The sequence below is a fragment of the Bombus pyrosoma genome, linkage group LG12 (assembly GCF_014825855.1).
Source record: "Bombus pyrosoma isolate SC7728 linkage group LG12, ASM1482585v1, whole genome shotgun sequence".
Taxonomy (NCBI): Eukaryota; Metazoa; Arthropoda; class Insecta; order Hymenoptera; family Apidae; genus Bombus; species Bombus pyrosoma.
Window position 1 is genome coordinate 10714254 of NC_057781.1, and position 26043 is coordinate 10740296.

Here is a 26043-nt window from a genome sequence, read left to right on the forward strand (position 1 = left end):
TCGGTGAATCGATAAAGAACTAGTTACAGGTTACAGACTTATATATTTATAATTTCATGATTTTACGTACAATTATCCCCAAACAGGGTAATCAGATAATTTCTAATTTGAAGATTTGCTTGTAAAGATTTCATTTGTTTTATTATCCAACTTGTTCCTTGTGTAAGAGAGTCAACTTGTGAATTACGCGAAACATCTATTGATAGGTGCTAACAATTGATATAAATACATAAAGAGATCTAAGAGATAAAAGGAATCTACTAACGTTTCTAACTGGCAACTTGTGACTTGTAAAATTTCTCTAATAATATTAGCTGAACTCTGCGCAAAAGATCCCTGATAGAATGACATAAACATTCCCTAAACGTTGATTTCTATTTTTAATAATACAGAACCATTAAAAGAGTTATCATTTTAAGGAAAAGATTATACCGTTAACTATATTACGATATAATTACCGATTGGAAAAATGATTAAAATTTATTAGGAGTATTTACAACAGAAACTTGTTCCGAGCAATCATTAAGAAAATCTTACGTCATGTATTACGGTCAAATCTTTCAGATATTCGTTGAAAAATGATGACTTGGTGTAACATATATAAGTAATAAAGATCACAGTTGTAAAGAAAAAAGGCGTAAAATGTTTGCCATTTCATCACATGATGTATGAGATAAACGGTGACGCTCTGCTGTTGAACGACTTGATTTATGGAATTTACGATAATAAATACCCAAAATGGTCGTTTCTTTCAACCATTCGCGGCAAAATAATATGTTGCAAAATATTCGGAACGGAAATATTTCACTAGAATATTTTACATTGCACCAATATATCAAGATAAACGATACTTTTGTACTTGCTTATTTTTTCCACGACAAGATAGCGGTGTAAAGCTTCGAACAGCCTGTCCATCCATATCAATCCATATAGCTTTATTAAAAAGCCAAATTACAAACATTCGATAATTCTGTTAATTGGCAACTATATACTCTTTTTATTGCAATGCTTAATTACGTATACGAAACGTCGAACAATTCGCTTTAAATAAAATTTTCTACAAAAGGAAGAAATCTACATAGCACTCTTTAGGATAACGACGATTACATATTACATATACGCTCGCTTGTACGATACGAATGATTTTTATACAAATAAATAATATTCTAATTGAGGATCTTTACAGATTTAAACGGTAAGTAAGAGAACCAAAAATTAAATAATACAAAATAATGAAAATTACGATTTTTCCCAATCGAACAGCCGTTCTAAAACACTGTCTCGTTCCCATTGTCGGCCACGTAACGGATCGTTCGCGTGTCCGGAGGCAGCCGATCCGGGCCGCAGTCATCCTGAAGCCACCGCATCGGTCAGTACAGTGTCCGTGACACGTCTTATATCGGCCAGTGATATCTCGACCTGTCCTCGATCGGGTCAGAGTGCGCATTACGCAGCGAAGGCAGTCAATCGCGTCGACAAACTGGAACGTAACGACGAACCTCTGCGTTCGCTCGGTTCCAGTTCGATAATAAACAGCTATTTGCTTTCCGTTATTAACAAGACGAGGATCCGTCCCATAAATATAAATGCGGTTATACACATTATTTCATTGATAAAATCGACTCGACCATATATAATAGTTCGACGAACTGCTAACTGTTTCCAGACACAATGTTTTAGGTTTTACATAGATACACAGGCAAAATTCTAACGTATTCGGATAAGATGTGGACGGTTTTATTGACTTTGGCAGTGACTAGTGCTATGGGAGAAGTTGTCAACATCCACGTAAACAATGTAAGTATCGTGAGAAATATTTGTTTCCAAGAATAGTTTAGGATTTAGATGTAACGCGAAGTATAGTTTAAATCGTAGCTGCATTTGTTCTACGAATGTTTCTTCTTTTCTTCTTTTCTTTTAACTGTGTCTTAAGGAGTTTTTTTTTTTTACTATTTTTGTATTTGTAGGTATTTTATAGTAGGAGATCGCGACCAATTTTTCGTTTCTTTTTCTTTCCATTTTTTTTTACAAGGAAATTACTAATCGTTCGAGCATTGCGATTTTTATAAGAAAATAACGCTGAAACCGTTAATAATCGAAATCGAGTATTTCTCGACGCCTGATATATGCACTTTTTAATAGTAACCTAATAGCAGGTGTTTTATTACATTTAAGGTATCATATTGAAATATAGTCGCTTAGTCTTTCAAGATTTTTACCAAACGCTTCTGAAATATCAGCGAATCGATCTATCGACTAACGAAATATTATGTTTATCAACGGTCGTGCAACGCGTTCGTTCAATCGGACAATTTGCTTGGATTTGGAAACGCAGTTTACGTGGATGTAGCAACGCATCACACTCTGTAATTGTGTAACGTGTACACTGTACACCGTTTAAATTGGCCAACGAAATAATAGAGAAATATGCAGAGATTCTGAGAAGAGATTCTCAGATTCGTAACTTTGCGATTTCAGGATACGCAGTCGAAATTCAGCTTCGAAGTCGATTACGAGAACAACCAATTCCTGCTCGATGGAAAACCCTTCCGATACGTATCCGGCAGTTTTCATTACTTCCGAACGCCCAGGCAATATTGGAGAGATCGTTTGAGAAAAATGAGAGCAGCCGGCTTAAACGCTGTTTCAACGTGAGTTATTTTTTTTCTCATTATCGGTACACCGCTAATCGAATCAAATTAATTTACTCCTATGTCAAAGTTTATGATTAAAACGTATGATCTCATCGTTCGAGAATTGCAATATTAGATGCATTTGCTTCTCATTCGCATCTTACCGCTTTAATTTCGAAGGCGAACATTCTTCTCGCGATTTTGTCTGCAGATACGTGGAATGGAGTCTTCATCAACCAACTGAAAATGAATGGCATTGGACGGGTGACGCGGATGTGGTAGAGTTTATAAACATTGCTCAGGAAGAAGGTTTGCTCGTGCTCTTGAGACCAGGCCCTTACATCTGTGCGGAAAGAGATTTTGTAAGTATTTCTCGAAGATGTTGTATTTTTTAATTTTCTATTTCATCGTTCATGAAAATAAATAACGTTTTATATTTAGGGTGGACTTCCATACTGGTTACTAGCACGAGCGCCGGACATAAATTTGCGTACAAACGATCCACGTGGGAATTTTTAACGATTTTTAACCGCAGCTTATTTCTAAAATTTATCCCGTTATCGAAGTTTTTCTTTCGCTTTGCAGGATACATGAAATACGTAGAAATATATTTAAACGAAATATTGGACAAAGTTCAGCCCTACCTAAGGGGAAATGGAGGACCTATAATAATGGTTCAGGTACGAAAAAGATACTTTTCAGTTGCCGGTATTTCACGATAAATAACTATTATTTTAATCGCGATGATGCTTCATTCGAAAAAGAACATGTTCTGGTCCGCTCTAGAAATATCGTCGTTTGTTAGAATTAGAATTATCGTCGTCTCAGTTTTTCTAAGAAAGAAAATATATTTTTCTCTAACGTTTTTAAGAAAGATTGGTGATACAATTCCTAGAAAATACTTCTTAGAAAATGCAGACAATTCTGCGAGAAACGAAGAGAAGCATTAAGACTCCGAAATAGGTTCGCAGAAGTATATTAACAATCGTCGAACTGCGAATTTCTTAAAAATGAAATCATAGTGGCGATCGTGGGATTTGGATGATGTTTCAGGTGGAGAATGAGTATGGAAGTTACGCGTGCGACACGGAATACTTAAGTCGACTCAGAGACATAATGAGACAGAAGATCGGCACGAAGGCGCTTCTGTATTCGACTGATGGATCAAACGTGAACATGCTACGTTGCGGATTTATACCAGAGGTTTATGCCACCGTCGATTTTGGACCCAACACGAACGTGACGAAAAACTTTGAAATAATGCGCATGTATCAGCCACGAGCAAGTATCTACGAATAATTAAAATCGTAATAATTTGCACAGTAAGACAGACCGATCGTTGATCATCGTACAGTTGCAATTATTAAACGTGAATTTTTAATTACATGCATCGTATTGAAGTGACAATATCGGTGACGCATCACCAAGTATTTTGATTGAATTTCACATGCACATACGTATAAATAAATTTATCTCCAATTTTTTACAATATTTGTGGACAGATTTTGCGAAACATTTATTACTCTCGTTATTTAAATATGACTTTATATAGAAATTGCGAATGTGTATAACGCAACAGTTGTTAGACACGTGTACAGTGTATATCGACATATGCACATTCTCCTTCAAGGCTACATCGCGTTATAAGTGTCGTATCACGTAAGGTTGAGACCTACGAGTATGATCAGAGACATTCGTAATATGCCAGTGTTCAAAACGTAGAATACGTGTTTAGATTTACGTATTTGAAATACGCTTCTACGTAAAATCAATAGAACTTAATTCGAACGAGATACTAATAAGAAACGATTGCTCTACTTTTTCTATTTGTCCTTTTAAACGACTTGTCGGTCAAATCGAATAACTCTTAATAATTTTTTCTTTTTAAATGGCTGTGTTTCGTTTCTCCTTAGGGTCCCTTAGTAAATTCAGAATTTTATCCCGGATGGTTGACACACTGGCAGGAACCGTTTCAAATAGTGCAAACCGCAACAGTTACGAAAACCTTAGATGAAATGCTATCTTTGGGTGCTTCTGTTAACATATACATGTTCTACGGTGGAACAAATTTTGGTTATACCGCTGGTTGGTACAATTTTTCTAATTTCTATGAGAAATTGAGAACAAGTTTTTTTTAATTTTTCCTCAAAAAAAAAAAAAAACGGCTAGAACACGCGTCAAATCGTTGAAAAATACCAAAAAAGAAATAAGAAAGGAAATTCTCGGTACACGTGTCGCGTCTGCGAGTTCCTTTTCCGAGAAGAAAATTTCAATAATATTCCTAGATAGGTTTCTCAGCGGGTGGGAAAACTATCGGTTTATTAATTGAAGAATTTAATTGTATCGTGTTCGATGCACAGTACATGACATATACTTCTATAATAAATCTTAATATTCAGAAACTCTTCGTCTCATCTACAGCTTCGACAGCTGTATAATATACATGTACATAGAGATACTAACTCGAACGCACGATGCCACAGGTGCTAACGGTGGTCACAACACATACAACCCGCAATTGACCTCTTACGATTACGATGCTCCGTTAACCGAAGCTGGTGATCCAACGTCGAAGTACTTCGGCATCAGAAACGTCATATCCAAGGTATTATTCGTGATTCTCCAAGAAACTCGGACAACCTTCTTGTCTTTTTTCCCCAATTTATAATAATAATTGATGAAAATCGTGGTATACGTTACTCTTACGTCTCGTTAAACAGCATCTCTTTTTTCCTACAGTATTTACCATTGCCAAACATGTCCCTTCCATCGCCATCTCCAAAAGGAGATTACGGTACGGTTCCTCTAATGCCAATTTTAAAATTATTCGAACCTCGTGCCCGACAATTATTTGGAACGATCATGGTCGAAGCAACGAACCCATTGACGTTCGAAGAACTGGGACTGCCTCATTGGCTGGTACTATACGAGACCTATCTGGTACGTGGCTTCACGGATCCTGCGATTTTACACGCCAAGGTTCGGGACAGAGCGTTGGCCTACGTAGACGATCACCTCGTTGGAGTTCTAAGCCGTACCGATAATATCTACGATATAAGTATAGAGGAGCCTTACGGAAAAAGACTGAAGCTACTGGTCGAGAACCAAGGACGATTGAACTATGGAAGTGGACTTCGCGATTATAAGGTCAGCTAGTCAATTTCATCGTTCCTTGACACAATTTCATCGAAGTGGATTAACGCGTGGTAGTCTGATTTTTCTTAGACATTGCGAAGCAAATATTAAAGCTAGCTTAACCAATCTTCTGCCGATCGAATTCGTTTCTCTGAGCCGCCAACACTCGAACGGCGCATTATTCGAACGAGAAATCCTGAAGAAAATAGGACGATCTTACGTAGCTATAAAACTAACGATAAATTCGCGCATTATCTTATTCGTTGAACGTTCCTTCTGTTTACTAGGGTGTTTCAGAGGTAACCCTAAACGGTATTTCCCTTGTCTCTTGGAAAATGACTGGATTCCGTCTGGATAGCGTGCCGTCTATTCCTCTCGACGACATCGAATCCACCCTATCCATAAGCAAAACTCTTCGCGATGGCCCAGTTATACTTCGAGGAAACTTTTCAATCTCTGGCCAACCGATGGACACTTATCTAAACACCGATGGTTGGGGCAAGGGAGTTGCTTTCGTCAACGGACGCAATTTAGGTCGATATTGGCCGCTGGTCGGTCCTCAAATCACTCTCTACGTTCCTGCAACTTATTTGAGAACAGGTGAAAACGAGTTGTTGCTGGTTGAATTGGAATATATACCGGTGTCCAAGGAGATGAAGTTGCAAAAGGAACCAATCTTTTTCTACAAAGATCGATATTCCAATAGGCAGGATAACTCGAACGATATACGTGTTTTAGTCTAATCGTTGCTCGGACGACTTTTACGAAGCCTTTAGTCGTCTTCGTTCTTAAAAGACCGGTTATCGTGAGTCGTGTTCAGGATGATTGCTGCGTAATGATGTTCCGTGGGAAATTGTACGAAAAAAATAAATTTTATACTGATACGCAATTGGGAATTTCTCTTCGATAAGTATATTTCCCTAATTCGTTATTACAATTCGACTGTGGATATTTATGCACGCTTTTTATGAAGATAATTAAAATAACGAGAATTAGCCTTTGGATATTTTATATAATTTTGTACATCCGCGCATCTTTTGCAGCCTGAAATTTCTCATGAACGCATAAAAATTCGTAGTCTGATTATAATTATCGTAGAGCCAGCTTATTAAAAGATAAACGTTACGTTGATGGAGAATCGAAATTAATAACGATAATAATAATCGGTGACGATCTAATTTCGGGCATACGAAGATGTGCTCGTTTGATTTATTACACAGATAAGATTTGCTTACAGTCTATATTTATACTATGTGTTCGACGTATCGTACACTTCGATTATTTTAATTACTTGGGATAATGAAAAGGTATCCAAGAAGTCCAAGAATAAATCGCGGAAAGTTGTAAATGGTTCCTGTTTACTTCTTCAAAAGTAAACGCATTAATCGATATTTCGTTTTCCGCGTTCGAAGAATCAGCGGTGGTATTTCGAATTGGCAGATCGAGATCGTGAGACTGCTCGTGCGATCGTAAATTATTTATCATGGCAAATTGTTTCTTGCATATGTTACAACGATGCGGCCTGTTTCCTGAAAACAAATCAACGGTTCAGCTCTTATTTTATTCTATGAAACAGTTCGCAGATAGTTTACCATAATTAAACTTAATCTTTCGATAAAAGCTGGAAACATCGATTAAGATATAAAGATACCGAAAGACGAACAATTACAATATATATACTTTCATACAAACGTTTTAAAGCATGTGAATTTATTTTTATAAATGAGAGATTATTATTTTCGAAAAGGAAAAATTACTCCTACTCTATGATATGGTTCACAGACTGTCAAACATCCATCGGTTGTTAGTTCTTACACTTCGCCGTGTCTAATTAATATTAATTACCAGTGTGCACTTGCATGTGATGATGTAGAGCTCCAGGTTTACAGAATCCTCGATTGCAGACTGAGCATCGCATCGGCCAGTTACCACTGTGAGAATAACCGTGAGCTCTTAAATCACCAGGCGTTGGAAAAGAACGTCCGCATTCGTTGCATTTATGCGGTTTTTCCTGCATATTGCATTTTACTTTTATACATTAGACTTTGCGATATCGTTTACAACAAGTGGCAGCAAATTAAACGAAGTAAGCTTGCTTGTTCGTTTTACTCGCGACACTTTATGCATAGTTGAAAGGATTAAAAGAAGATCGATAAATATTAAAGACTAATAAAAACCTTATAATGTGTCATTCGATGATAATACAAATTTGACGAAGCAGTGAAACGCTTTCCGCACATTGGACATTCGTGTGGCCGTTCTCCAGTGTGTATTCTGACATGTGTATTCAAGGAGCTACTTGTACTGAACATTTTTCCACAGACGGCGCAACCATGTGGCTTTTCACCTATTAACGAGCGTAATTTGTCATTTCATTGAAATATAATTTTATTCCAACAAAAATTGTCTATTTTCTAGATATCTTAATCCTAAATCTGATAAAATTGTAAGAATACTTCATCCAAGTGAAATTAAAATTCCAATTACTATAATCGAGTTTCTGTAATATAATTAACAAAGTAAATTAACACTGACCTGTATGGGTACGTAAATGCCTTTTGAGCAAGGAAGGTCTGTCGAAATTTTTGCCACACGTTTGACAAGGTAAACATCTTTGAAATTTCGAGGAATTTAACAAATTCGTTTTTCTTTCGGGATTGCGACAACTCAAATCTAACGGCGCATCTTGCACTACGCTGCACACTGTTTCATTCAACGATAAAATAACAAAACATTAATCGAACAAAATGAAAAGCGAAACCTATTTTAATTTGTTCGATACACTTTAAGAGATTCATTAAAAGTCGAAGATGACACGTTAAAAGTTTCCTCGCGTGGTAGAGAAATTTAAAGTTGCTACTAATTTAAAGATGTTACTTATTTAATTGTATTCGACTCTTACCAGACATTGCAAACTTTCTTTAAAATCTTTCTTAAGGGCGACAATATCTGAAAAAAATTCACGTATAACACCAGCAATAAAATTTCCCGCACCTCGTCGAACAATCCAAACATGAAGAAGAGTAAATTCGAATTAGGTGCTCGCTGCTCCAAACATATGCAAGCGATTACAGGTGAGAAAGAGGGTTGCGGCGACGAAGGCGCATGTCGGGAGGGCGGTGTTTTTTCAGGAGGGCGGAGTTTGATACACCTTTTTATTACATACACAGCATCACGATGATATAAAATACTTCAAAATATCTTCTAGCAAACTTGATATATAATTATATAATAAATTATAATTTAATTTTGGTACTTTTACCAAAAATGAAGAATATAAGGGATTGATGGTCTTTTGTGACTATAGCTTTTCATTATTTAATCGTTTGCCATTAATAAACGATTTGGTAATTTATTTAACGATATCGAAAAATCGCAAGAATTTTGATATTAAGAATTAAATACTCTACATGTACTTCCATGTTCGGCATTATTTGAGAAGAGAAAATAAAATCTGTCTCTTGAACTTGCTACATAGGAGAAATGCTACAATATAGTTAATAGTTAAATAACATATTGTCACTTCATATTGTGCTTCCTATTATTCTATAGTGCCAACCAGTACCAAAGATGTTCGAATGACACCGCATTCTCACGTAAAGTAAAAGTCATGCAACAAACCACATTTCCTATAATAAGCATTTTTAAAAAATATTCCAAGAAATATTTCCTAACGTTTGAAGCATTTGCTCAATCATAATTGTACGTTATTAAATATTAATATTTAAATATTTTCAATAAAACAATGTATTCCAAACAAACATTTACATTATTGAATCTATAATTACAAGATTAATCAATTGATATTCAAAGGCTTACAATTTATTAATTAAACTACAGTAACATATTGCAATCCGATAACACTTTTATTTATTTTCACATTGTGTTTTATTAATTGCAATGTAACAACTTTCAATTTCTAATAACTTCAATAATTCCGTGTGTTAATATTTATTATGAGAAGATGCTGTATAATGAGATTAAACTAAAATAACGCTTAATTATCCCAATAGAACGATACGTTTTTGAACAGTAACGCTTCGTCACGATATCGGCGATTTTTCACGGTATTCGGCCAGAGCGGAGGTGAGATAATTTGTCGTATGGCATCGGGACGCCGGACGTCCTGCAGCGTCATTCCCTCGTTTGTCACCTGAGAGGATATTAACGCTATAGAAGTCTCCTCGGAATCATTACAAATCGCTTCTTCATCGACCACACGTGACAATACCCCGATTTATATATACTATGTACATCGCAACATTATCGTGAGAGATCGATTTCGAAGATGCTTCCTCCCTATTTTAAGCTTTAAAGTAGATACCACGCTTTTCAGTTTATAAAATTGCGACACATTTTTAAAGAAATACACAAATGTTGGATATTTCAAAGTTTATTGTTCTTCGTTATGTGTATATATGTAAAAATAAGAACAATATTATTTCATTTTTGAGTTGAATATTATAAACGATGTCGTTGATGAAAAATGTAAAAATAGTCGAAGCAAAGTGCGCCCTTACTTAAGATAAAAATAAAATGTATTTCTTTGTTACTAAACATTTTTATCTGTTTACATGGAAGTAAGATGGAAGTAAAATGATACTCTGATCCTAACTTATATGTCATTATATGTTTAAAATTACACGAGGAATGGTGGTTTTCATATTTTATTTAATCGTACAAGGAAGTTATCACAGCTTTATATTGCTTCAGATACTTCTATTTTCGCTCTCTGCAGGATCTTTCAAAGTGCTTGAATTCTCTACCTCTACGTTACATGCAGCAGAATGAGCAGCTTGTGCTTGCGGTGAAGTATCAGATTTTAAAATTTCGCGCAACGCCATAGTTGCATATGTAGAAGATTTTAAAGACATTTCTATTATTAAAGCTTTGTATTGCCCCTCTGAAAAATTGGAAAATTTCACGCATATTTATTAGCTTTTAATGAAAAATAAAAATATCTTAATGTACGCTGAAAAATTGAAAAATATATCGGTGAAAGATTATACTTGGATCATTTTTTAGAGCTGACGACCTCCTCATTTCATCCATATCGCACATAATAAGATCGCTATGTTTCTCCGAATAATGCGTAATGTTCCAAGATAAATTTGAAGGAATTTGCAATATCCTTCTATAAGCACCTCCCAAATTATATTTTCTGAAATTAAATAGATATAAAACAAAAAATATTATAACACGAAAATAATAGATATCTAAAATTCATTTTCGATAACTTACTTATTCTTCTGTCTAAGGTCAGTAGTTAATCCATCTTTTGCTAAAAACTCATCAAACCATGGTTTAGCATAAGGTGGGTATGTAACTTTCCAGCCAACTTGAGGCATTAATACATCTGCCAAAGTATAATTTGGTAAATCTTCTTCTTCAAGAATTTTTACCATAGGAAGATTATATGAATCATCGCTTTCATCTTTTTCATTAGTAGTTCCACTTTGCTGTGTATTCTCATCTATTTTAAGACAACATTCTGCAGCACCTGTTACTTCTTCCATCAAAGTATTTGATAATTCTTCAGATGCTTCGGAAGATTTCTCGATCTTTACGTCTACATCCATTCCGCTTTCAAGTTTACTTATTATTTTAGTAGGTTCTTCATTACCTTCAGTTGCAAGTTCGCTTCCGTTATCATAAACAAATTCTCCTTCATTATCATTATGTTTTACATTTTTTTCATATACTAAGTCCCCCACTATGGGATTTCTCCCAAATTCTTTTATCCTTCTTGATACCATATGATTCCATACGAAACTTTGATAGGCGTGAATATACATTAAGCGAGCATTCCTGGGTATTGAATCCAAAGCACCTTGAGGATTATTAATACCAGATATACTAAGACCCTTTAAAAGTGTAGCCTCTATTTTATCGCATCTTCTAATCCTGTTATATGCAGCACTTGCATCTTTAGTTTTTTCATATATTTTTCTAGCTTCTACCAAGTCTTCGTCCTGTTCTCCCTCTCTAGGCTTCAAAATTAAATTGATCGCTTCGTTCCATTTACCTATTTTTTGTACAATACAAAATATATACTCTTATATTAGACAAAGTTTACACAAAATTAGAAAAGTTAAATTGTTGCGTAAATTAAATTAAGAGAATTACCTTGAAGTAAAGCTTTGCCTATTTCATAAGTTGGAATAGTAGCTACAGTGCCAAATCTTTGCAGACCATAATAATTTATAAATCCATGATCTCTCAAAGAAATCATGGTTTTTTCAATTTGCTCATCTGTTCCACTGACGTTTCTCAAAGCAATTCTAAAGGAATTACCATTCAACATGCCTAGTTTCAAAGATTCTGTTTCAAATTTGAAGTTTCCTACATATGCTCCACGTACATTTTTTGCTGCTCTTAATATATCTCTGGGTAAAACTTTCCTGACACTAACCCATTGAGTAGTCCATGCTCTACGATCCTTTGTTCCGGCATAACTAAAATTATTTGGCCTTAAATATAAATTCATGGCTAACTGATTCAGAGCATCCATTGTATCCATATTCACTTTATGTAACAAAAAGTAACAATATTCTCCTTGCTTTTTCCAATCTACCCGTTTATCTCTCCGGAAGTTATGACCTAAGGGCAAAATGTATTATATATAAATCAATAATAATACATTTTGAGTTGAAAATGAATATAACATACTAGCACTGCTAATATTTTTATTTGGTAAAATCATCATGATCTTTTTATTTTCCTTATCTATAGTTTGGCTAATAATATTCTTCATTGTCTTAGCAATTCTATGAATTGCTCTACGCTGATCCTTATCCATGTTTGTTACATCAATTTCTATAGTAGATTCTTCTGATTCTTTTAATTTCTGTAGCTGATTCCAAAGTGTATCTGATACCATCTTTTTTAAGTCTTGTAAATTTTCATCTTCTTCTCCATCTGATGGAATGTCTTGATTTGTTAATTTAGCGATTTGTCCATCAAGAGCAATTTCGTTAACGTGAAAATCTGTATATCTTTCTTTAATAACACCAAAAAATCCTTCATTTCCTATGAACTCTGTAATTCCAACATCGCATTCCTTTAGCCTGTTTCCAACTTCCAATTTCTTTCTTTTCCCATTTGATTGGAAATTCGACCAATTATTAAAATTACGTTTAGAAGGTTTATTGCCAAAATTATTATTTCGGAATCCTTTAAAAAAATGTCAAATGTAAAAGGATTGGTTTCGTAAAAATGATATTTAAAATATGTTTCTTCCGAAAGCTTACCACTGTTATATGAGCCTCTGTTTTTTCTGTAATCACCGCTCCATCGATTATCTTTTTTAAAATTTTTTTTATATTTTTCAGACGTACATTCTTGTGCAGATTCTTGTTTAATATTATGATTCAAGTTGTTTCCAGAATCGGCATTTTTAATTACCGTTTCAGACATTGTATTTAATAATTTGTTTGTCAAATTTTCTCAAATTTTATTTTCTCACTTAAAAATTCAACATAACCATAATATCAGAAATGAATTGTTATTTGCAGATACAAGACTATAACCTGGTAAATAACGTGTACTTCGAAGCAGTGTTTCTCAACCAGGAATAATTTTCAGATAATTTCAAGTATCTTGTAATTTTCTGATTAATTAAATATTATAAAAGATATTATTACAAAAAAGAGTATATATATTAATATGTATTTATAATAAATATAAACTAATGAAATTGTTTGTATTCAACTGAACTTAATGTATAAGTAAAAGTATAAGAGAACGAAATTATTTTTGTAAAACATTTTATCATAATAAAAACATTTCACTTTACAAATTATTTATTGCCATCTTACATTATACATAGTCAAAATATTCAGATCAAATTAAATGATCGTCGCAATCATTCGATAAGTCGAACGAAATAGTCGAGGTGAAAATAATCGATACAGAAAATTCATCTCTATAATTATGCACACGTACTTTTATAGGAGATTAGAATCGTAATATCTAATTGTCATAAAAAATTAAAGAGGAGTTCATAGTTCATCGTTCTCTACAAACAAGTGCAGATTTAAAAATCTTGTATTTTACAATAACAAAATGATTTTAAAGAAAGTAGTATCTCCCACCATCATTCATAAAGTTAAACAACTAGGTAAGTGGAGTTTGAAACATAAAAAGATATATAAATTGTTTTGATTTATATAATTTTTACTATTTTGAATGACATTGACATAACCTTATCGAACAAATTTTCTATATCTTTAATCATTGTGATATTATTTGATATAATGTATTATTATAAACTAAAATACAAAATCTGTATACATAATATAAGATAATTAGATCATTACTTGTGATTTATGAATATGTAAAATTAATATAATTTTTAGTATATTCTAAATATTCGATTAAATATTCAATCTTTATACAGACAATCCAAATTAGAATATCAAATCATATCATTTTTATTTTTACAGAATTACTTTCAAAATCTAATCTTTTTGCAAATTCTTGCAAACTGCCTCAATTTGGTAGAACATCTAGTAGTCTTGCCAATGTTAGACAATGTTTAAATTCTGGTACAACTATCAATAGAACCAATCGCTTAACAAAGGTATTGGTGTTATAACATTTATTTCAAATATTTATGTCATAGGTTCTTTTCTGTGATATATACTTTATTGTAAATATGTTTCAGTTCCCAGCAACTACCACTTTAGGTACACAAATAAGCCGCAATGCAAGTACACCTACAGGTGATCATGTACGTATGTGGGTCATGGAAAGAGTTGTTTCAACAGCACTACCAATTTTGATACCTGCTGCTTTCATAGCAGAAAGTCCAATTCTTGATGGTGTAATGTCTGTATTAGTTGTAATGCACTCACATTGGTAATTATTTATCTTAAAAAATTATCATTGATATCACACCACACATGATTTCTTGCATACTGCAGAATATTTTTGTTTCTTTATTTTTATATAGATTTAATGTGTTTTTATTATATTGTAACACGTATTATATAGGGGTTTGGAAGCTGTTATTACAGACTATGCACGTCCTAGTGTTGTTGGACCTGTAGTGCCAAAAATTCTGCACTTTACGTTGCTTATGATCTCAGCAGTTACACTGTGTGGTCTGTTTGTACTCATAAATAATGGTCCTGGGGTTTCAAGAGCTGTGAAAGATGCTTGGGCAATTGGCAAAACACACCCACCAACCATACCTGCCTCTGATGAAGAATAATTCCTTTGTTATAGATTTTGATTAGAATAATTCCCTAATTACTACATATTTTGATTAGATCATGAATATGTTAATTTAGATGTTTTGAAATTCTCCTTATCATAAATTATTCAGAAATAAATTATTTGTCTTTAAATAATTTATTGCATTATTTAAATAATAGTTATAAAAATCCATTTTCAATATTCTAGATAATATATAAATTGTGATAGCATAACGAATACAAATTAATTCCATAAATAATTTGAATTAAATAAAATGTATTTATTTATAGAAATCATAATATAAAACAAATATGAAACAAATATACCTACAGCCTTTATATGTATGTAATATAATTTTTATAACATCAAAAAATTCTAAGACATTATTAACATTATTATCATAGAAACATATCATTCATCCATTGTAATTATTTAAAAATTATCCTATAAATTAATCAATATTTAGTTTTCTCCCACTTTAGCAGCCTTGTCTATGAAAGATGCGAGTTTTACGTCCCTCTGTGATAAACCATTTACATCATGAGAAGACAAAGTAATGTTTACTTTGTTGTAAACATTGAACCATTCAGGATGATGATCCATTTTTTCTGCTTGCAGTGCAACTTTTGTCATAAAACCAAATGCCTGTCAACATGAATATATAAAAAATATATAACTTATCTATAACATTAAAAATATAGTATAAAGTGATGTATATCATAAAAGATTAATTTTTAAAGTGAAACACACTTGATTAAAGTTTTTGAATAAAAATTCCTTATAAATAGCATCTCTATTTTGTTGCACAGACCAACCATTAGATAACAATGGTTTTAAATCCTTTTCTCGTTCTTCTTGAGTAAGTTTTCCCTAAAAAAAAAATATATTTTAAAAAAATGTATTAAGTTTAACTTAAATTACTATTTAATATATTTGTCAAGTAATAAGTTTATTCAAATTTTAATCACAAAACTACATAAACCTAATCTTTTAATAAAATTCATTGCTATTTAAAACAATTTTAATTAAGCAAAAAGTTTTCCTTGACGATATTAGTAACAGGAATGTCAGATCAATGCTTCAATCGTTCCTTATTTCGCAATAGTATATAATCCGGAAAAATAAATTTTCTGCATAAATATAAAATTTACTTTTTAACTGATTAATAATATTTTTCTTCCGTAACTGCTGCCTTTTTAATTATGAAAAGTTACAATTTGTATGCAATAGATCTCTTAGAATCTCAACCACTTGTTACGCCCAAAAATGACGATGTCTCATATGTAAGTATACAAATAATATATGCTTTTACATATTATTCATTTGTTTAAAGCGATAAAAATTTGCAAACAGAGTTAAACATCAATTTCAATAATATGAAACAGAAGATCGAAATTTATCATAAAGATTTCAAATTAATGTTCGCGGATTATTTATAAAATTTCCAACTGATACGCGCACGTATTCCTAAAATATTTCACTTCTCATAAAATATTAACAACAATAATACGTTCTGCAATATATGATTTTATAAATTTATTATAATAATCTTACCATTTTGTTCTTTTTTAAAGCAGGAGCAGATATACTTCTTCGATCGAAAATATGGAATATCTTTCCCCGTAGTATTCCCCCACCATTCATAAGTCGCATGCGCGTTAAAGTCGACATAATTTTATACTTTCCTTTTCCTCGATTATGTCGAAAGACTTTATGCATCACAAGTAAATATTTCAATATTACATGATGAGTTGTTCTTAAAGACCTTTTTCATATTATTACGTATTTCAGTTCAATATCATACATATATTGTCTTAAAGTATTAATAAAATTTCCGTGCGTTTATTTCCTTACGTAATACAAGATTTACGATTCAAGATTTATTTTACTCTCGGATTACAAAAAATTAAGCGCAATACAATATGTAAAGATTCTTGGAAATGAATCATAAGAATGATTTGAAATTTTAATTTGTTTTAATACATCGTAAATATAACCTTATCGGTAAATTATTATCTTAAAAAAAATATCAAGTACTCTTAACATTATTATTTTAGTTTTATTATTAAATAGTTCTACCGTTATTTATCAAGTAGATAATATTTATGTAAGTATCGCCGTTTCTCTCAAATCATTATCGGAAACTACATAAATTAATCACTTACACATATCACGATCATATAAACAGGTCTCGACACTCGCTAGGGGAAACAGTACGAAAATTGAGTCGTGTTTAGTTGTGTAAAATCAACATGGAAGGATAACGAAATCCGCGTTCTTGCGAGACAGACAGAGATGAATAGAGTGTCTCTGTCTCTATATGAGACATTCATACCATGTCACGCATGTGTAGAACGAGAACCTGTTTGTCTTCCATGTTGACTTTTCACAACTAGTCACAGCTCAATTTTCGGACCGTTTTCCCTAAGATTTGGTATATGAGTGTCGAGACCGGTTTGTATGATCGTAATATGTACTAGCAGAGAGGAACAGAAAGTATTTACGTTCATAACATTAAGTTGATCTTCGAGAAGAAGTGCTGCACCAAGCGGCCAAGTGCTGCATTGATTCAGTTCTATCATAGACAAGAACCTAGTTCTACGCTAGCATAGACAAAAACCTAGTTCCACACTAGCATAGACAAGAACCTATTTAGTCCCATGTTCCACAGTAGCATCGACTTATTATTTAATTCTACGGTTGTATGGAAAAAGTTCATGCCTTTCTGACCAAGATATTCAAATATGAGAATAACAAACTCGCACAATAATTGAAATAAGCTGATCCAAAAAAAGGCAATTAATTGTTTATTATATTTTGTTAAAGAAGAAAAGAACTCCTCTATTTTAAACGATAATGGATCAATGGAATGATGTAATAATTTTAACATATATTCCATACATAATAGCTCTTTATATTTAACATTAATTTACTTTTAACATTAAATTCATCTTCCTCGCGATAATGTTCTTGTTATAATAAAATCTAAATTTCATTTTGATTGTAATTTCACTAGTTGATGTACAGCGAATAATATTGCTGACGTAATTACGATGTTTAACTGTTTTATGATTTGATTATTGGATTTATGAATTGCGTCATTTTATTATAAAGATATTAAATTGTGAGATTTGAGTCCATTTCTTAGTAATTCCTTTTTAATTGCTCCGTTTAGGCCGTCTCTCGTACAAAGACTTTCTCATCCATACATGCGGTTAGCTTCGACGATACTGATTGCGATTATAAACCTTTTACTCGCTCTTCTCGTTGCGTTGCCTCACTTTTACATTCACATTCATGAAACAGGGAACGTTATGTTAAACGCGTTAATCTATTAATTCTCAAACGTTATCGGAAAATAATAACCAACGTGATGCATCTGAATGAATTATTAATTCGTACGTAACGAAGTGAATATAATTAATTTAAAAGACTACCGATTACTTTTACAAATTACATACTTGAGAAGAACTATTGCTTAAATCACGCGTCTCACTGCTCTTTCAACGAAGGAAATTGATCATATTTCATGTTTCTCAACTTCTACAAATCATTAGTTAATTCTTGTTCATTGTTTTACCTGACACAGTTAATCTCCAGATTAAGTGTAATTAACTTGTGATTAGATAATTGATGTTTGGATAATTGAATGAAAAAGCACAAAATTATGTCGTTATTTCAATAGGAAAGTGATACATAGGTGTATTTTTTATAAATAACGAACACGATATATAAAATCTATTTGTTTACAGAATTTTCTTATCAATTTTCAAACCAAAAACTAGTGGTTTGTTGCCCTTACGCTTGTGTGTAGCGTCGGAAAAAGTACATTAGGTTTTATTCACAGTTTGTTCCAATTAAAGATATCGATGCTCAGACCAGCTGCTTTTTAATCCCTCGATTGTTACATAGATATATCGTTCAAAAGAACGAAATAACACGGAAGAGAAGAGAAGATAATACGGGCAGAATCTCCATTTTTAAAGATGTTCTTTGCCTTTCTAAGATAAGGAACACGAGTCAGATTGTCAGTTGAAGCTCGATCCAATTCACGAAAACGTTCAATTATCACTCGAAACGTGTACTGTTCGATCAATGAATTTCATTTCACTTATTCGTGTCAGCGTCGAGGCGATCCGTGATCGAGTAACTGGCTACCGTTCAGATTTACTCTCTCCTGTCACGGATATCCAGTCGCCAACTATTCCACCATCGTCTATGCGGCAACGTTGTTAACATCGTATATTTGTGCAATATATTTTCAGATTGGTCCGCATCCTAGAACCAGCTTGTGCACGTTATCCTGTCCACGGATGAAAAATAAGGTTGCGCAGCCCATTCGCTCAGATGCTGCCGCATCTAACGATGCGATGCTACCGTTTCTTTCACCCGCATCGTGCATCCTGATGTTGAGTCACAAGATATTCAGAATGAACTGTGCCAGGACTGACACTAAAAACTGCGCTGTAAATTAGGTTTAAGATGTTATTTAATTAATAGAATTAATTAACTGATAGATAGAAAGTAGTATCTACATATGTATTTGATAAGTCTTTTAATCGTTACGAAGATAATATCACGAATGTCGATGAACATGATAGTTTGTCTATTTCTTTTGAGATATAGCTTATATTTAGACGATCCGCCAATGTTAATCTAAATTTGGCAAAAGAATTTGAATTTTTCAATGTGTATTGTATTCGTATATCTCGAACATTGTATGACTATAACTCTTCGATAGAATATCAAATAAGATAAAGAATAAAATGATAGAATGAATGGTGAAATGCATATTATTTTGCTGAATAAATGTTAACGTGCAATAAATATTACTTTACACCGCCAAAGTAACGCGCGAATGGTGATGATGTTACACAGTATTGATACAAAATGTATACTATCAGCGCTTATCATCAACATAGTCAGGGTCTTTCCGTTTTCTGTAAATATAAAATCGCCAACTGCGGTAGATTCTACACTTTATAAATCGGAAGTTTGAATATCGGAAGATACGTCCGTAACGCCTGTTCCTTTTGCTTTCTTTTTCATTATATCATTAACGCCAGTATAATGAAATTCACATGGATTATGTAAGTAATAATTATAGAAAACATTTTTATCGCTCGAATGAACTGTAGAATTATCTATGATGTACGTCATAATTTTTCAATACGATTTTAATAAATTTTACAGTGTATTTTTGGCTGCCATTGCGGCCGATGTTAATAGCATCTGGAACAAATCCTTTGGTTTACGGTGGTTATTAAGTGTAAGTACAGAAGAATCGAAACTAAAGGAAGAACGACAGCTTTGCCTCACCCAACAGTGCAAGTACCTTGGTGAGCAGGAAATATTTCTTAGACTCTTTATCATACTGTACAGATTTTCCTACGAAATGATATACAAATCTTACATTGTTGAAATCTTTTAAATACTGGATCCATATAAAAGAATACATAGTTTCAATTTGTCTGCTACTTAATAGCGAAGTCATTACAAGAGAGTATGAACCAAAGCGTGAATCCATGCGAAGATTTCTACGAGTATTCGTGTGGCAATTGGCCAAAACATAATCCACTTCCCGTTGACGAAAACCGATGGAATTTCTTAGTTAAGGCAGAAAGAAAGGTTGATGACCGTCTTAAAGGTTTGCTCATTCTTTTCGTTTAAGATTATCATTATAATTAATACTGTCTCTACAAAGATCGTACACTTATGTAAAGAAGTTAATTACCTTATGGTTGCTACCGTATGTGCATATAGATTGTGGATGTTTATACATTTATCGAACATTTAATAGTGAATAAATTTACAGACCGTACGTAATATGAAAAGATTCAGATAATAGAAAGAAAAAGATAATATTCATTAGTCGAAACAAATCTTTATCAAAATTTCATCTGTTTAGTTAGATTGCCAAAAATTTAAACATCTCCACGATCTACCTGTTTATATATATATTTAATATTTCATTTGTTGCTTCTATTTAAATATTCTATTGAAAATGTACAAAGACGTAATTTAACGTTTTCCGTTTAGAAATTATGGAGGAAGAAGTGAAACCTGATGATCTGCGTGCAACAAAATTTGCTAAAATGGCGTTTAAAGCTTGCTTGGACACAGGTATTTCTTAATGAAATATAATTCATAATTTGGTAAAAATTGTTTGACTAATAACATCTATCCTAATTTATATTACACATACTTTAGATGTTAATCTTAAAATTATATCACATTCTTTATATCTTAATAAAATAGTACGAGCGAAATATCATCGTCAAGTTAAATTGTACAATTAATTTACAGACGAGATAGAAAGAATTGGTCTCCAGCCACTTGTATCTACAATGTGGAGAATAGGTGGCTGGCCATTAATAATGGAGAAAGATGAATGGGATCAGGAAATATACAAATGGCAAATTGTAGACGATTACTATGCTCGTTTGACAGGATTAAATAGTTTCCATGATGTACAGGTTCCCATGAGGTACTTGATCTATAATAAAAGATCAAGGCTGTTTGTAAGTATCACTCACTCGGTAATCATACTTAGTCCAGACATTATTAAGATCAATCAAGATTCTTCATCTATAAAGTAACGATTGCAAAGAACAACGCTGCTTGATGTTTCAGCTCGATACTCCTCGATTATCGGCAAAAGTGGACAGACTTCTAGATTTCGATGAAATCCACGTGGTTAGCAGCGAAGAAGACGACCACGAAGAAGGAAGTCAAGAACGAGGTAGCGGAGAATGGCCACGCTCTAAAGAAGACGATGAATTTAAAATCCTAGAAAAGAAAATCGTTAATGAAAATATTAATGATCGTACGATTCGCAGGGAAAATATAAGTGAAAAGATCAAGACGATGAAGAAACATGTCATCGAGATACAGTTAAAAGAAGGAACGAAAGGGGCCATAATGCAAGCAAGAGTTGGTAACAAGAGACGATACGTGGAAAGAATTGTTAACTCGTGGGAACATGAGTTAATATATAAATCTGACAGTGTTGAAAAATCTACAGAAACGAATAGTGGAAAGAATCATGAAAGAATGGAGGATACGAATAACGACTTGTACTTTGACGACGATGATAATGAAAGTGAAGGCATCAGCGCGGATCAAGCAGAATACAATAGCGGCGGTAAAATCGATGAAAACGACGAAGAGAATGACAATAGCAATAATGCTGCAAGTGGTAGCGGTAGTGGTGATTATGAATGGAACGACGAAGACGATAATGGGAGCGGTGACTATGAACGGGATGACGAAGATAGTAGTGGAAATGGCAGCGGCAATTACAAGGATGATGATAACGAAAATAGAGATGACGACGATAGCGATAATAGCGATAACCATGACGAAACTAGTAAAAAAGATATGGAAGTGGAAAATAAGAGAAAAATGTACGCAGAGTATATACTAAATGTTAGCATAGCGCTTTCTGAAGCAAGAGGCGTTTCAATACCAAGGGAAAGGCTCCTGGGAGACATTGGCGACTTGCTTAAATTTCAGATAAGACTTCTAACGGTAATGCGATGATTTTATCTTAACCCATTGAATGATACAGAATGAATGATACAGAAAATGATTATTTCTTTATTCTCAAGATTGTCTATATTTCTACAGAGTATTAGATACTGTCTTAACCTTCGATAGAGTAAATTTGAAGGTGCAAAACTGCATAAAGTATATATGAAATGTCCAAATACATTTTATAATATTTGATAGATAAAGCAGTTTTCTACCAAGGTTCTATCTTTTTAATTGTATTATCGAAAATATGGATTTGCATAAATATCCACAATCTATTAATATTTGTATTATGTACTTTAACATTGATAATGTTAAATTTATAATATTATATTTTACGGTTAGAGAGCTAAAATTTGTTTAAGATTGGAGCATGCTTCGAATGTCCAAATTCTTAACTTTCTACTATATTTAATTACGTTATATATATATATATTATAATTAAAACATTAATGTATGTTAATGTGTACAGTACATACACAAATATAAGAAAGCGCTGACCGCTGAACTTAAAGCACTCCAAAACAGATATGATGCTTTGAAAGCTCGGACGAAAAACGGGAAAGTAAGGAAGATTATTCTATTTAAAAAGAGAATAAACTTAATTAAAATTTATTGAAGTTGTACCATTCATTTTTCTAGATTAACTGGATAACGAAAATAAAAGATGCGTTTGCTACTGGAGGTATGGAAATTCCTGACGATTATGTGTTAACTTCAGCCGATGGTTATATCAAAGCGTTGACAAAATTATTAGATAGAACTCCAAGTAGAATAATTGGTATACCTAAATTTATTCTATTCATAATACAGTTAATTTTATTACAACGATGAAGTAATAAATAATTAATAAAATTTAATATAAATTTTATACAGTGAATTACATACATTGGAATTTTCTTAGTAAAGTGATACACGCAACCACGAAAAAAATGAGAGAATTATACTATAATTGGGATGGTAAAGTACCCACAAGGAGGTAACAGCGCATTATATCGATTGAAATATTCTTTTTACGTTGAATTATCTTAGAAAACAAAGAAATAAATTCTTTTTACAGAACGAACTACTGTGTCGAGGAAATGAATGCGGTAAATATTTTGGGATACGAATATGTGAAACGATATTTACCAGAAGAAGTTCTACAAGCGGTAAAACATAAGATATTGATACAATGTAATGTAATATGGTTATAAAAATTTTATAAAATTCTTTGTGCGATTACCAAAGGCTTCAGATACTGTAAACGACATCCAAAGAGAAGTTGAATATCGAGTCAAAAATTCAACTTTGGTGGACACTGAAGTCGGAGATATTATTTTGAATAAATTAATATACGCGAAGAAGCAGATCGAGTATCCGAAATCATATCGAAATATTACTATCATGAAAGAACATTTCAGAGGCGTAAGAGTCTAATATACCTTTTATTTTTAATTTTAGTGCACACCTATCTTCAATTTCCATATCTTTACTTGATATTCGACTAATTTTATAATCACACTTTAGCTTAGCGCTAGCAAGTCGCATTTCGAAAACATGTTAAGCATTATGAGATATGAGAAATGGAGAAATCTAAAAACTTTATTCTCAGAGAAAGATGCTTCCGAAGCATTTGAAGAGTAAGTATTTTCGTAACAAAGACAATACATTATTTTAAATACCTATATTCACATTGAATTTGACCTAATCAAAAGATTAATATTTTTACAGACGTACAAACGGCAACTTTAATCCTTTGCTAGTAAACACCATGTTCTCACCATGGCAAAATAGCATTCGTAAGTTTTAAAACAAAGTAAAAAACGAAACTTGGCTAAGAATCAAGAAATAAGGAATTCAAGTAGTAAGGAATTTTTATTATTGCAGAAATAACAGCAGCAAATTTTCAACAGCTCCTCTTTGATTTTAGACAACCGTGGTAAGAACCTATATGTCAGCACATTTAATATATTTGCCTATTTTATTAAAGTTCGATAAAATTACTATAATAATTAATTTAATTTGCTCACAACGTATAATTCTTTGCAAAGTATTGTTTCTCTAATGTAGGTATACAAGCTATGGTATTATCGGACTAGTCATGAGTCATCAAATAAATCATGGTTTTAGTATTATAGGTAGATTATTGTAAAATATTGTTGATTATAAACTTGGTTAACGAAAGCACTGATGTGTTACAAATAACTTGTAGATCGTATGTTTGACAAAGAGGATGATATCACGGTCTGGTCACGTAAAATGAAAGACGCGTACCGCAAAAGAGCACAATGCTTCAAAGATCAATTTACGAGTTATGCTGTTTTGGAGAAGACAGTAGGAGATTTTACACCACAGGTATAAAGTTCTTTCCGTGTTATATTTTGTATTTTCTACTACGACGATATATATATATATATATATAGATGTAAAGTATATAATATAGTGTACTAAACTACTTTAGAACTATACTTGTATATCTCTATCTTATAATTATAGAATTATGGTCTGCAAACATCAGATGAAAATATTGCAGACACAATGGCCTTAAACTCTGCATTTGAAGCTTATAAACGAAAACTACGAGAGTGTGGAAAATCAGACGTTATGCTACCAGGATTAGAGCACATGAGTAACGAGCAACTATTCTTCTTGTCCTTTGCTAATGTGAGATAATTTTTTTACTTTTTTAACTATACGATATCAGTGTTTTTAAACTTATCTTTCACTGATTACTATTACTATTATTTTATTATTATTATATTTAGCAATGCATGAATTAAATATATTCTTGAAAATAAATTTATACGTTCTAAAATTTACAGTTGTGGTGTGAAGTGATAAAACCGGACAAGTTAAAAGAGGAAATACGAGACGATCTACACCGTCCCGGTTTGTTAAGAGTAATTGCTTCGATGTCTAATTCTAAAGATTTCGCTGAAGCTTACAATTGCCCATTAAATAGCCCTATGAACCCTACGAAGAAATGTAGTATATGAGAATAAAGAGATTATGTATCATTGATTGGATAGAAAATTAATAAAAGATAAATAATTAATCGTCGAAGCATTTGAAATTTTAAATACTTCTACGCGTTCATGACAATTATAATTAAGTATAATTTGTATTAATAAAATATTCATATCATATATTTTTATTCGAAAATCAACTTTTTGCACCAAAAAATGTGAAAACAATAAAATTATGAAATTCATATGTCATTTTATTTTATCCTATTCTCACTGCATTCTTAGCGTGCTTAAAATTTGTGGTATTAATAAAAATGTATAAATAACGATCAAACAGTAGAGAAATTGTTTTAAGCGAAGAAACTATTATCATATTAAAAGTTAAAATATACATAAATTACATGAACTATGCCTCATTTTGTTCAGTTTGGATAACGTTTCCTACAAAATGTATTTTGTTAAGGAAATTAACGGAATTACGCTAAGGCATCCCAAGAATTTGAATTGAATTTTTATAAATGGTTACCAATAAGTTTCCTTTATCATAGCATAAGCAATACATATTGTTATTTGAGAATCTATAAATGTGAATGCTT

At 32.5% G+C, this 26043-nt stretch overlaps 6 protein-coding genes across 12 annotated transcripts; 3 read left to right on the plus strand and 3 right to left on the minus strand.

The window, feature by feature from the left end:
• Positions 1-999: 999 nt before the first annotated feature.
• Positions 1000-6657, plus strand: LOC122573785 (beta-galactosidase-like). 2 transcript variants are annotated; one of them, XM_043740626.1, is made up of 12 exons: positions 1000-1195; positions 1264-1369; positions 1681-1797; positions 2479-2651; positions 2845-2995; positions 3075-3138; positions 3219-3313; positions 3687-3914; positions 4547-4718; positions 5117-5238; positions 5373-5780; positions 6056-6657. In XM_043740626.1, exons 1-12 carry the CDS (start codon positions 1140-1142, stop codon positions 6509-6511), a joined length of 2148 nt encoding a protein of 715 aa, XP_043596561.1. In that variant the 5' UTR covers positions 1000-1139; the 3' UTR covers positions 6512-6657. The 2 variants fall into 2 exon arrangements, with proteins under 2 accessions (XP_043596561.1, XP_043596562.1); XM_043740627.1 differs by lacking the exons at positions 1000-1195; positions 1264-1369 and adding an exon at positions 1376-1591.
• A 145-nt stretch (positions 6658-6802) lies between these two features.
• Positions 6803-8769, minus strand: LOC122573788 (gastrula zinc finger protein XlCGF7.1-like). Its single transcript, XM_043740631.1, has 5 exons — positions 8671-8769; positions 8304-8471; positions 7946-8115; positions 7614-7779; positions 6803-7297 (listed from the first exon to the last, which is right to left on the minus strand). Exons 1-5 carry the CDS (start codon positions 8675-8677, stop codon positions 7056-7058), a joined length of 753 nt encoding a protein of 250 aa, XP_043596566.1. The 5' UTR covers positions 8678-8769; the 3' UTR covers positions 6803-7055.
• A 1650-nt stretch (positions 8770-10419) lies between these two features.
• On the minus strand, positions 10420-13561 carry LOC122573818 (pseudouridylate synthase 7 homolog). The gene is made up of 6 exons (XM_043740709.1): positions 13019-13561; positions 12438-12941; positions 11895-12368; positions 11010-11793; positions 10778-10929; positions 10420-10671 (listed from the first exon to the last, which is right to left on the minus strand). The coding sequence occupies exons 1-6, from the start codon at positions 13182-13184 to the stop codon at positions 10478-10480; spliced, it is 2274 nt and encodes a 757-aa protein (XP_043596644.1). The 5' UTR covers positions 13185-13561; the 3' UTR covers positions 10420-10477.
• A 135-nt stretch (positions 13562-13696) lies between these two features.
• On the plus strand, positions 13697-15121 carry LOC122573819 (succinate dehydrogenase [ubiquinone] cytochrome b small subunit, mitochondrial). The gene is made up of 4 exons (XM_043740711.1): positions 13697-13887; positions 14213-14349; positions 14434-14627; positions 14763-15121. The coding sequence occupies exons 1-4, from the start codon at positions 13833-13835 to the stop codon at positions 14980-14982; spliced, it is 606 nt and encodes a 201-aa protein (XP_043596646.1). The 5' UTR covers positions 13697-13832; the 3' UTR covers positions 14983-15121.
• Positions 15122-15251: 130 nt separating this feature from the next.
• On the minus strand, positions 15252-17397 carry LOC122573457 (probable pterin-4-alpha-carbinolamine dehydratase). 4 transcript variants are annotated; one of them, XM_043739834.1, is made up of 4 exons: positions 17132-17397; positions 16521-16675; positions 15717-15836; positions 15252-15611 (listed from the first exon to the last, which is right to left on the minus strand). In XM_043739834.1, exons 1-4 carry the CDS (start codon positions 17133-17135, stop codon positions 15429-15431), a joined length of 462 nt encoding a protein of 153 aa, XP_043595769.1. In that variant the 5' UTR covers positions 17136-17397; the 3' UTR covers positions 15252-15428. The 4 variants fall into 4 exon arrangements, with proteins under 4 accessions (XP_043595769.1, XP_043595768.1, XP_043595770.1 ...); XM_043739833.1 differs by having other exon boundaries at positions 15254-15611; positions 16521-16731; positions 17132-17396; XM_043739835.1 differs by having other exon boundaries at positions 15254-15611; positions 17046-17396.
• Positions 17398-19898: 2501 nt separating this feature from the next.
• On the plus strand, positions 19899-25622 carry LOC122573456 (neprilysin-3-like). Of its 3 annotated transcripts, XM_043739830.1 has the most exons (18): positions 19899-20056; positions 20160-20305; positions 20452-20613; positions 21006-21089; positions 21273-21487; positions 21600-22496; positions 22972-23064; positions 23142-23280; positions 23376-23478; positions 23560-23650; positions 23730-23906; positions 24009-24121; positions 24213-24280; positions 24369-24420; positions 24552-24619; positions 24694-24836; positions 24978-25145; positions 25304-25622. In XM_043739830.1, the coding sequence occupies exons 1-18, from the start codon at positions 20037-20039 to the stop codon at positions 25475-25477; spliced, it is 2913 nt and encodes a 970-aa protein (XP_043595765.1). In that variant the 5' UTR covers positions 19899-20036; the 3' UTR covers positions 25478-25622. The 3 variants fall into 3 exon arrangements, 2 of the variants coding, with proteins under 2 accessions (XP_043595765.1, XP_043595766.1); XR_006318743.1 differs by lacking the exons at positions 24978-25145; positions 25304-25622 and having other exon boundaries at positions 24533-24619; positions 24694-24740; XM_043739831.1 differs by lacking the exons at positions 24552-24619; positions 24978-25145; positions 25304-25622 and having other exon boundaries at positions 24694-24827.
• The last annotated feature ends 421 nt before the right edge of the window (positions 25623-26043 follow it).

Bases quoted from the DNA above. Each gene is read 5' to 3' on its own strand.
- LOC122573457 (XM_043739833.1), bottom strand. From the start codon at position 16,685: ATGCATAAAGTCTTTCGACATAATCGAGGAAAAGGAAAGTATAAAATT. The intron at 15,837-16,520 runs GTAAGATTATTA...TTTTTTTTTTAG, and splicing joins CTTTAAAAAAGAACAAAATG to GGAAAACTTACTCAAGAAGA. The intron at 15,612-15,716 runs GTGTGTTTCACT...TCATGTTGACAG, and splicing joins TATTCAAAAACTTTAATCAA to GCATTTGGTTTTATGACAAA.
- LOC122573788 (XM_043740631.1), bottom strand. The intron at 8,116-8,303 runs GTCAGTGTTAAT...GCTCGTTAATAG, and splicing joins GCATTTACGTACCCATACAG to GTGAAAAGCCACATGGTTGC. The intron at 7,298-7,613 runs GTAATTAATATT...ATTTGTTTTCAG, and splicing joins TCACATGCAAGTGCACACTG to GAAACAGGCCGCATCGTTGT.
- LOC122573819 (XM_043740711.1), top strand. From the start codon at position 13,833: ATGATTTTAAAGAAAGTAGTATCTCCCACCATCATTCATAAAGTTAAA. The intron at 13,888-14,212 runs GTAAGTGGAGTT...TTATTTTTACAG, and splicing joins TCATAAAGTTAAACAACTAG to AATTACTTTCAAAATCTAAT. The intron at 14,628-14,762 runs GTAATTATTTAT...CGTATTATATAG, and splicing joins GTTGTAATGCACTCACATTG to GGGTTTGGAAGCTGTTATTA.
- LOC122573818 (XM_043740709.1), bottom strand. From the start codon at position 13,184: ATGTCTGAAACGGTAATTAAAAATGCCGATTCTGGAAACAACTTGAAT. The intron at 12,369-12,437 runs GTATGTTATATT...TTTTGCCCTTAG, and splicing joins TAAAAATATTAGCAGTGCTA to GTCATAACTTCCGGAGAGAT. The intron at 11,794-11,894 runs GTAATTCTCTTA...TACAAAAAATAG, and splicing joins AGGCAAAGCTTTACTTCAAG to GTAAATGGAACGAAGCGATC.
- LOC122573456 (XM_043739830.1), top strand. From the start codon at position 20,037: ATGAAATTCACATGGATTAT. The intron at 23,281-23,375 runs GTATACCTAAAT...AATTTTATACAG, and splicing joins AACTCCAAGTAGAATAATTG to TGAATTACATACATTGGAAT. The intron at 23,907-24,008 runs GTAAGAGTCTAA...ATCACACTTTAG, and splicing joins TGAAAGAACATTTCAGAGGC to CTTAGCGCTAGCAAGTCGCA.
- LOC122573785 (XM_043740626.1), top strand. From the start codon at position 1,140: ATGATTTTTATACAAATAAATAATATTCTAATTGAGGATCTTTACAGA. The intron at 3,915-4,546 runs GCAAGTATCTAC...GTTTCTCCTTAG, and splicing joins TGCGCATGTATCAGCCACGA to GGTCCCTTAGTAAATTCAGA. The intron at 5,781-6,055 runs GTCAGCTAGTCA...TCTGTTTACTAG, and splicing joins GTGGACTTCGCGATTATAAG to GGTGTTTCAGAGGTAACCCT.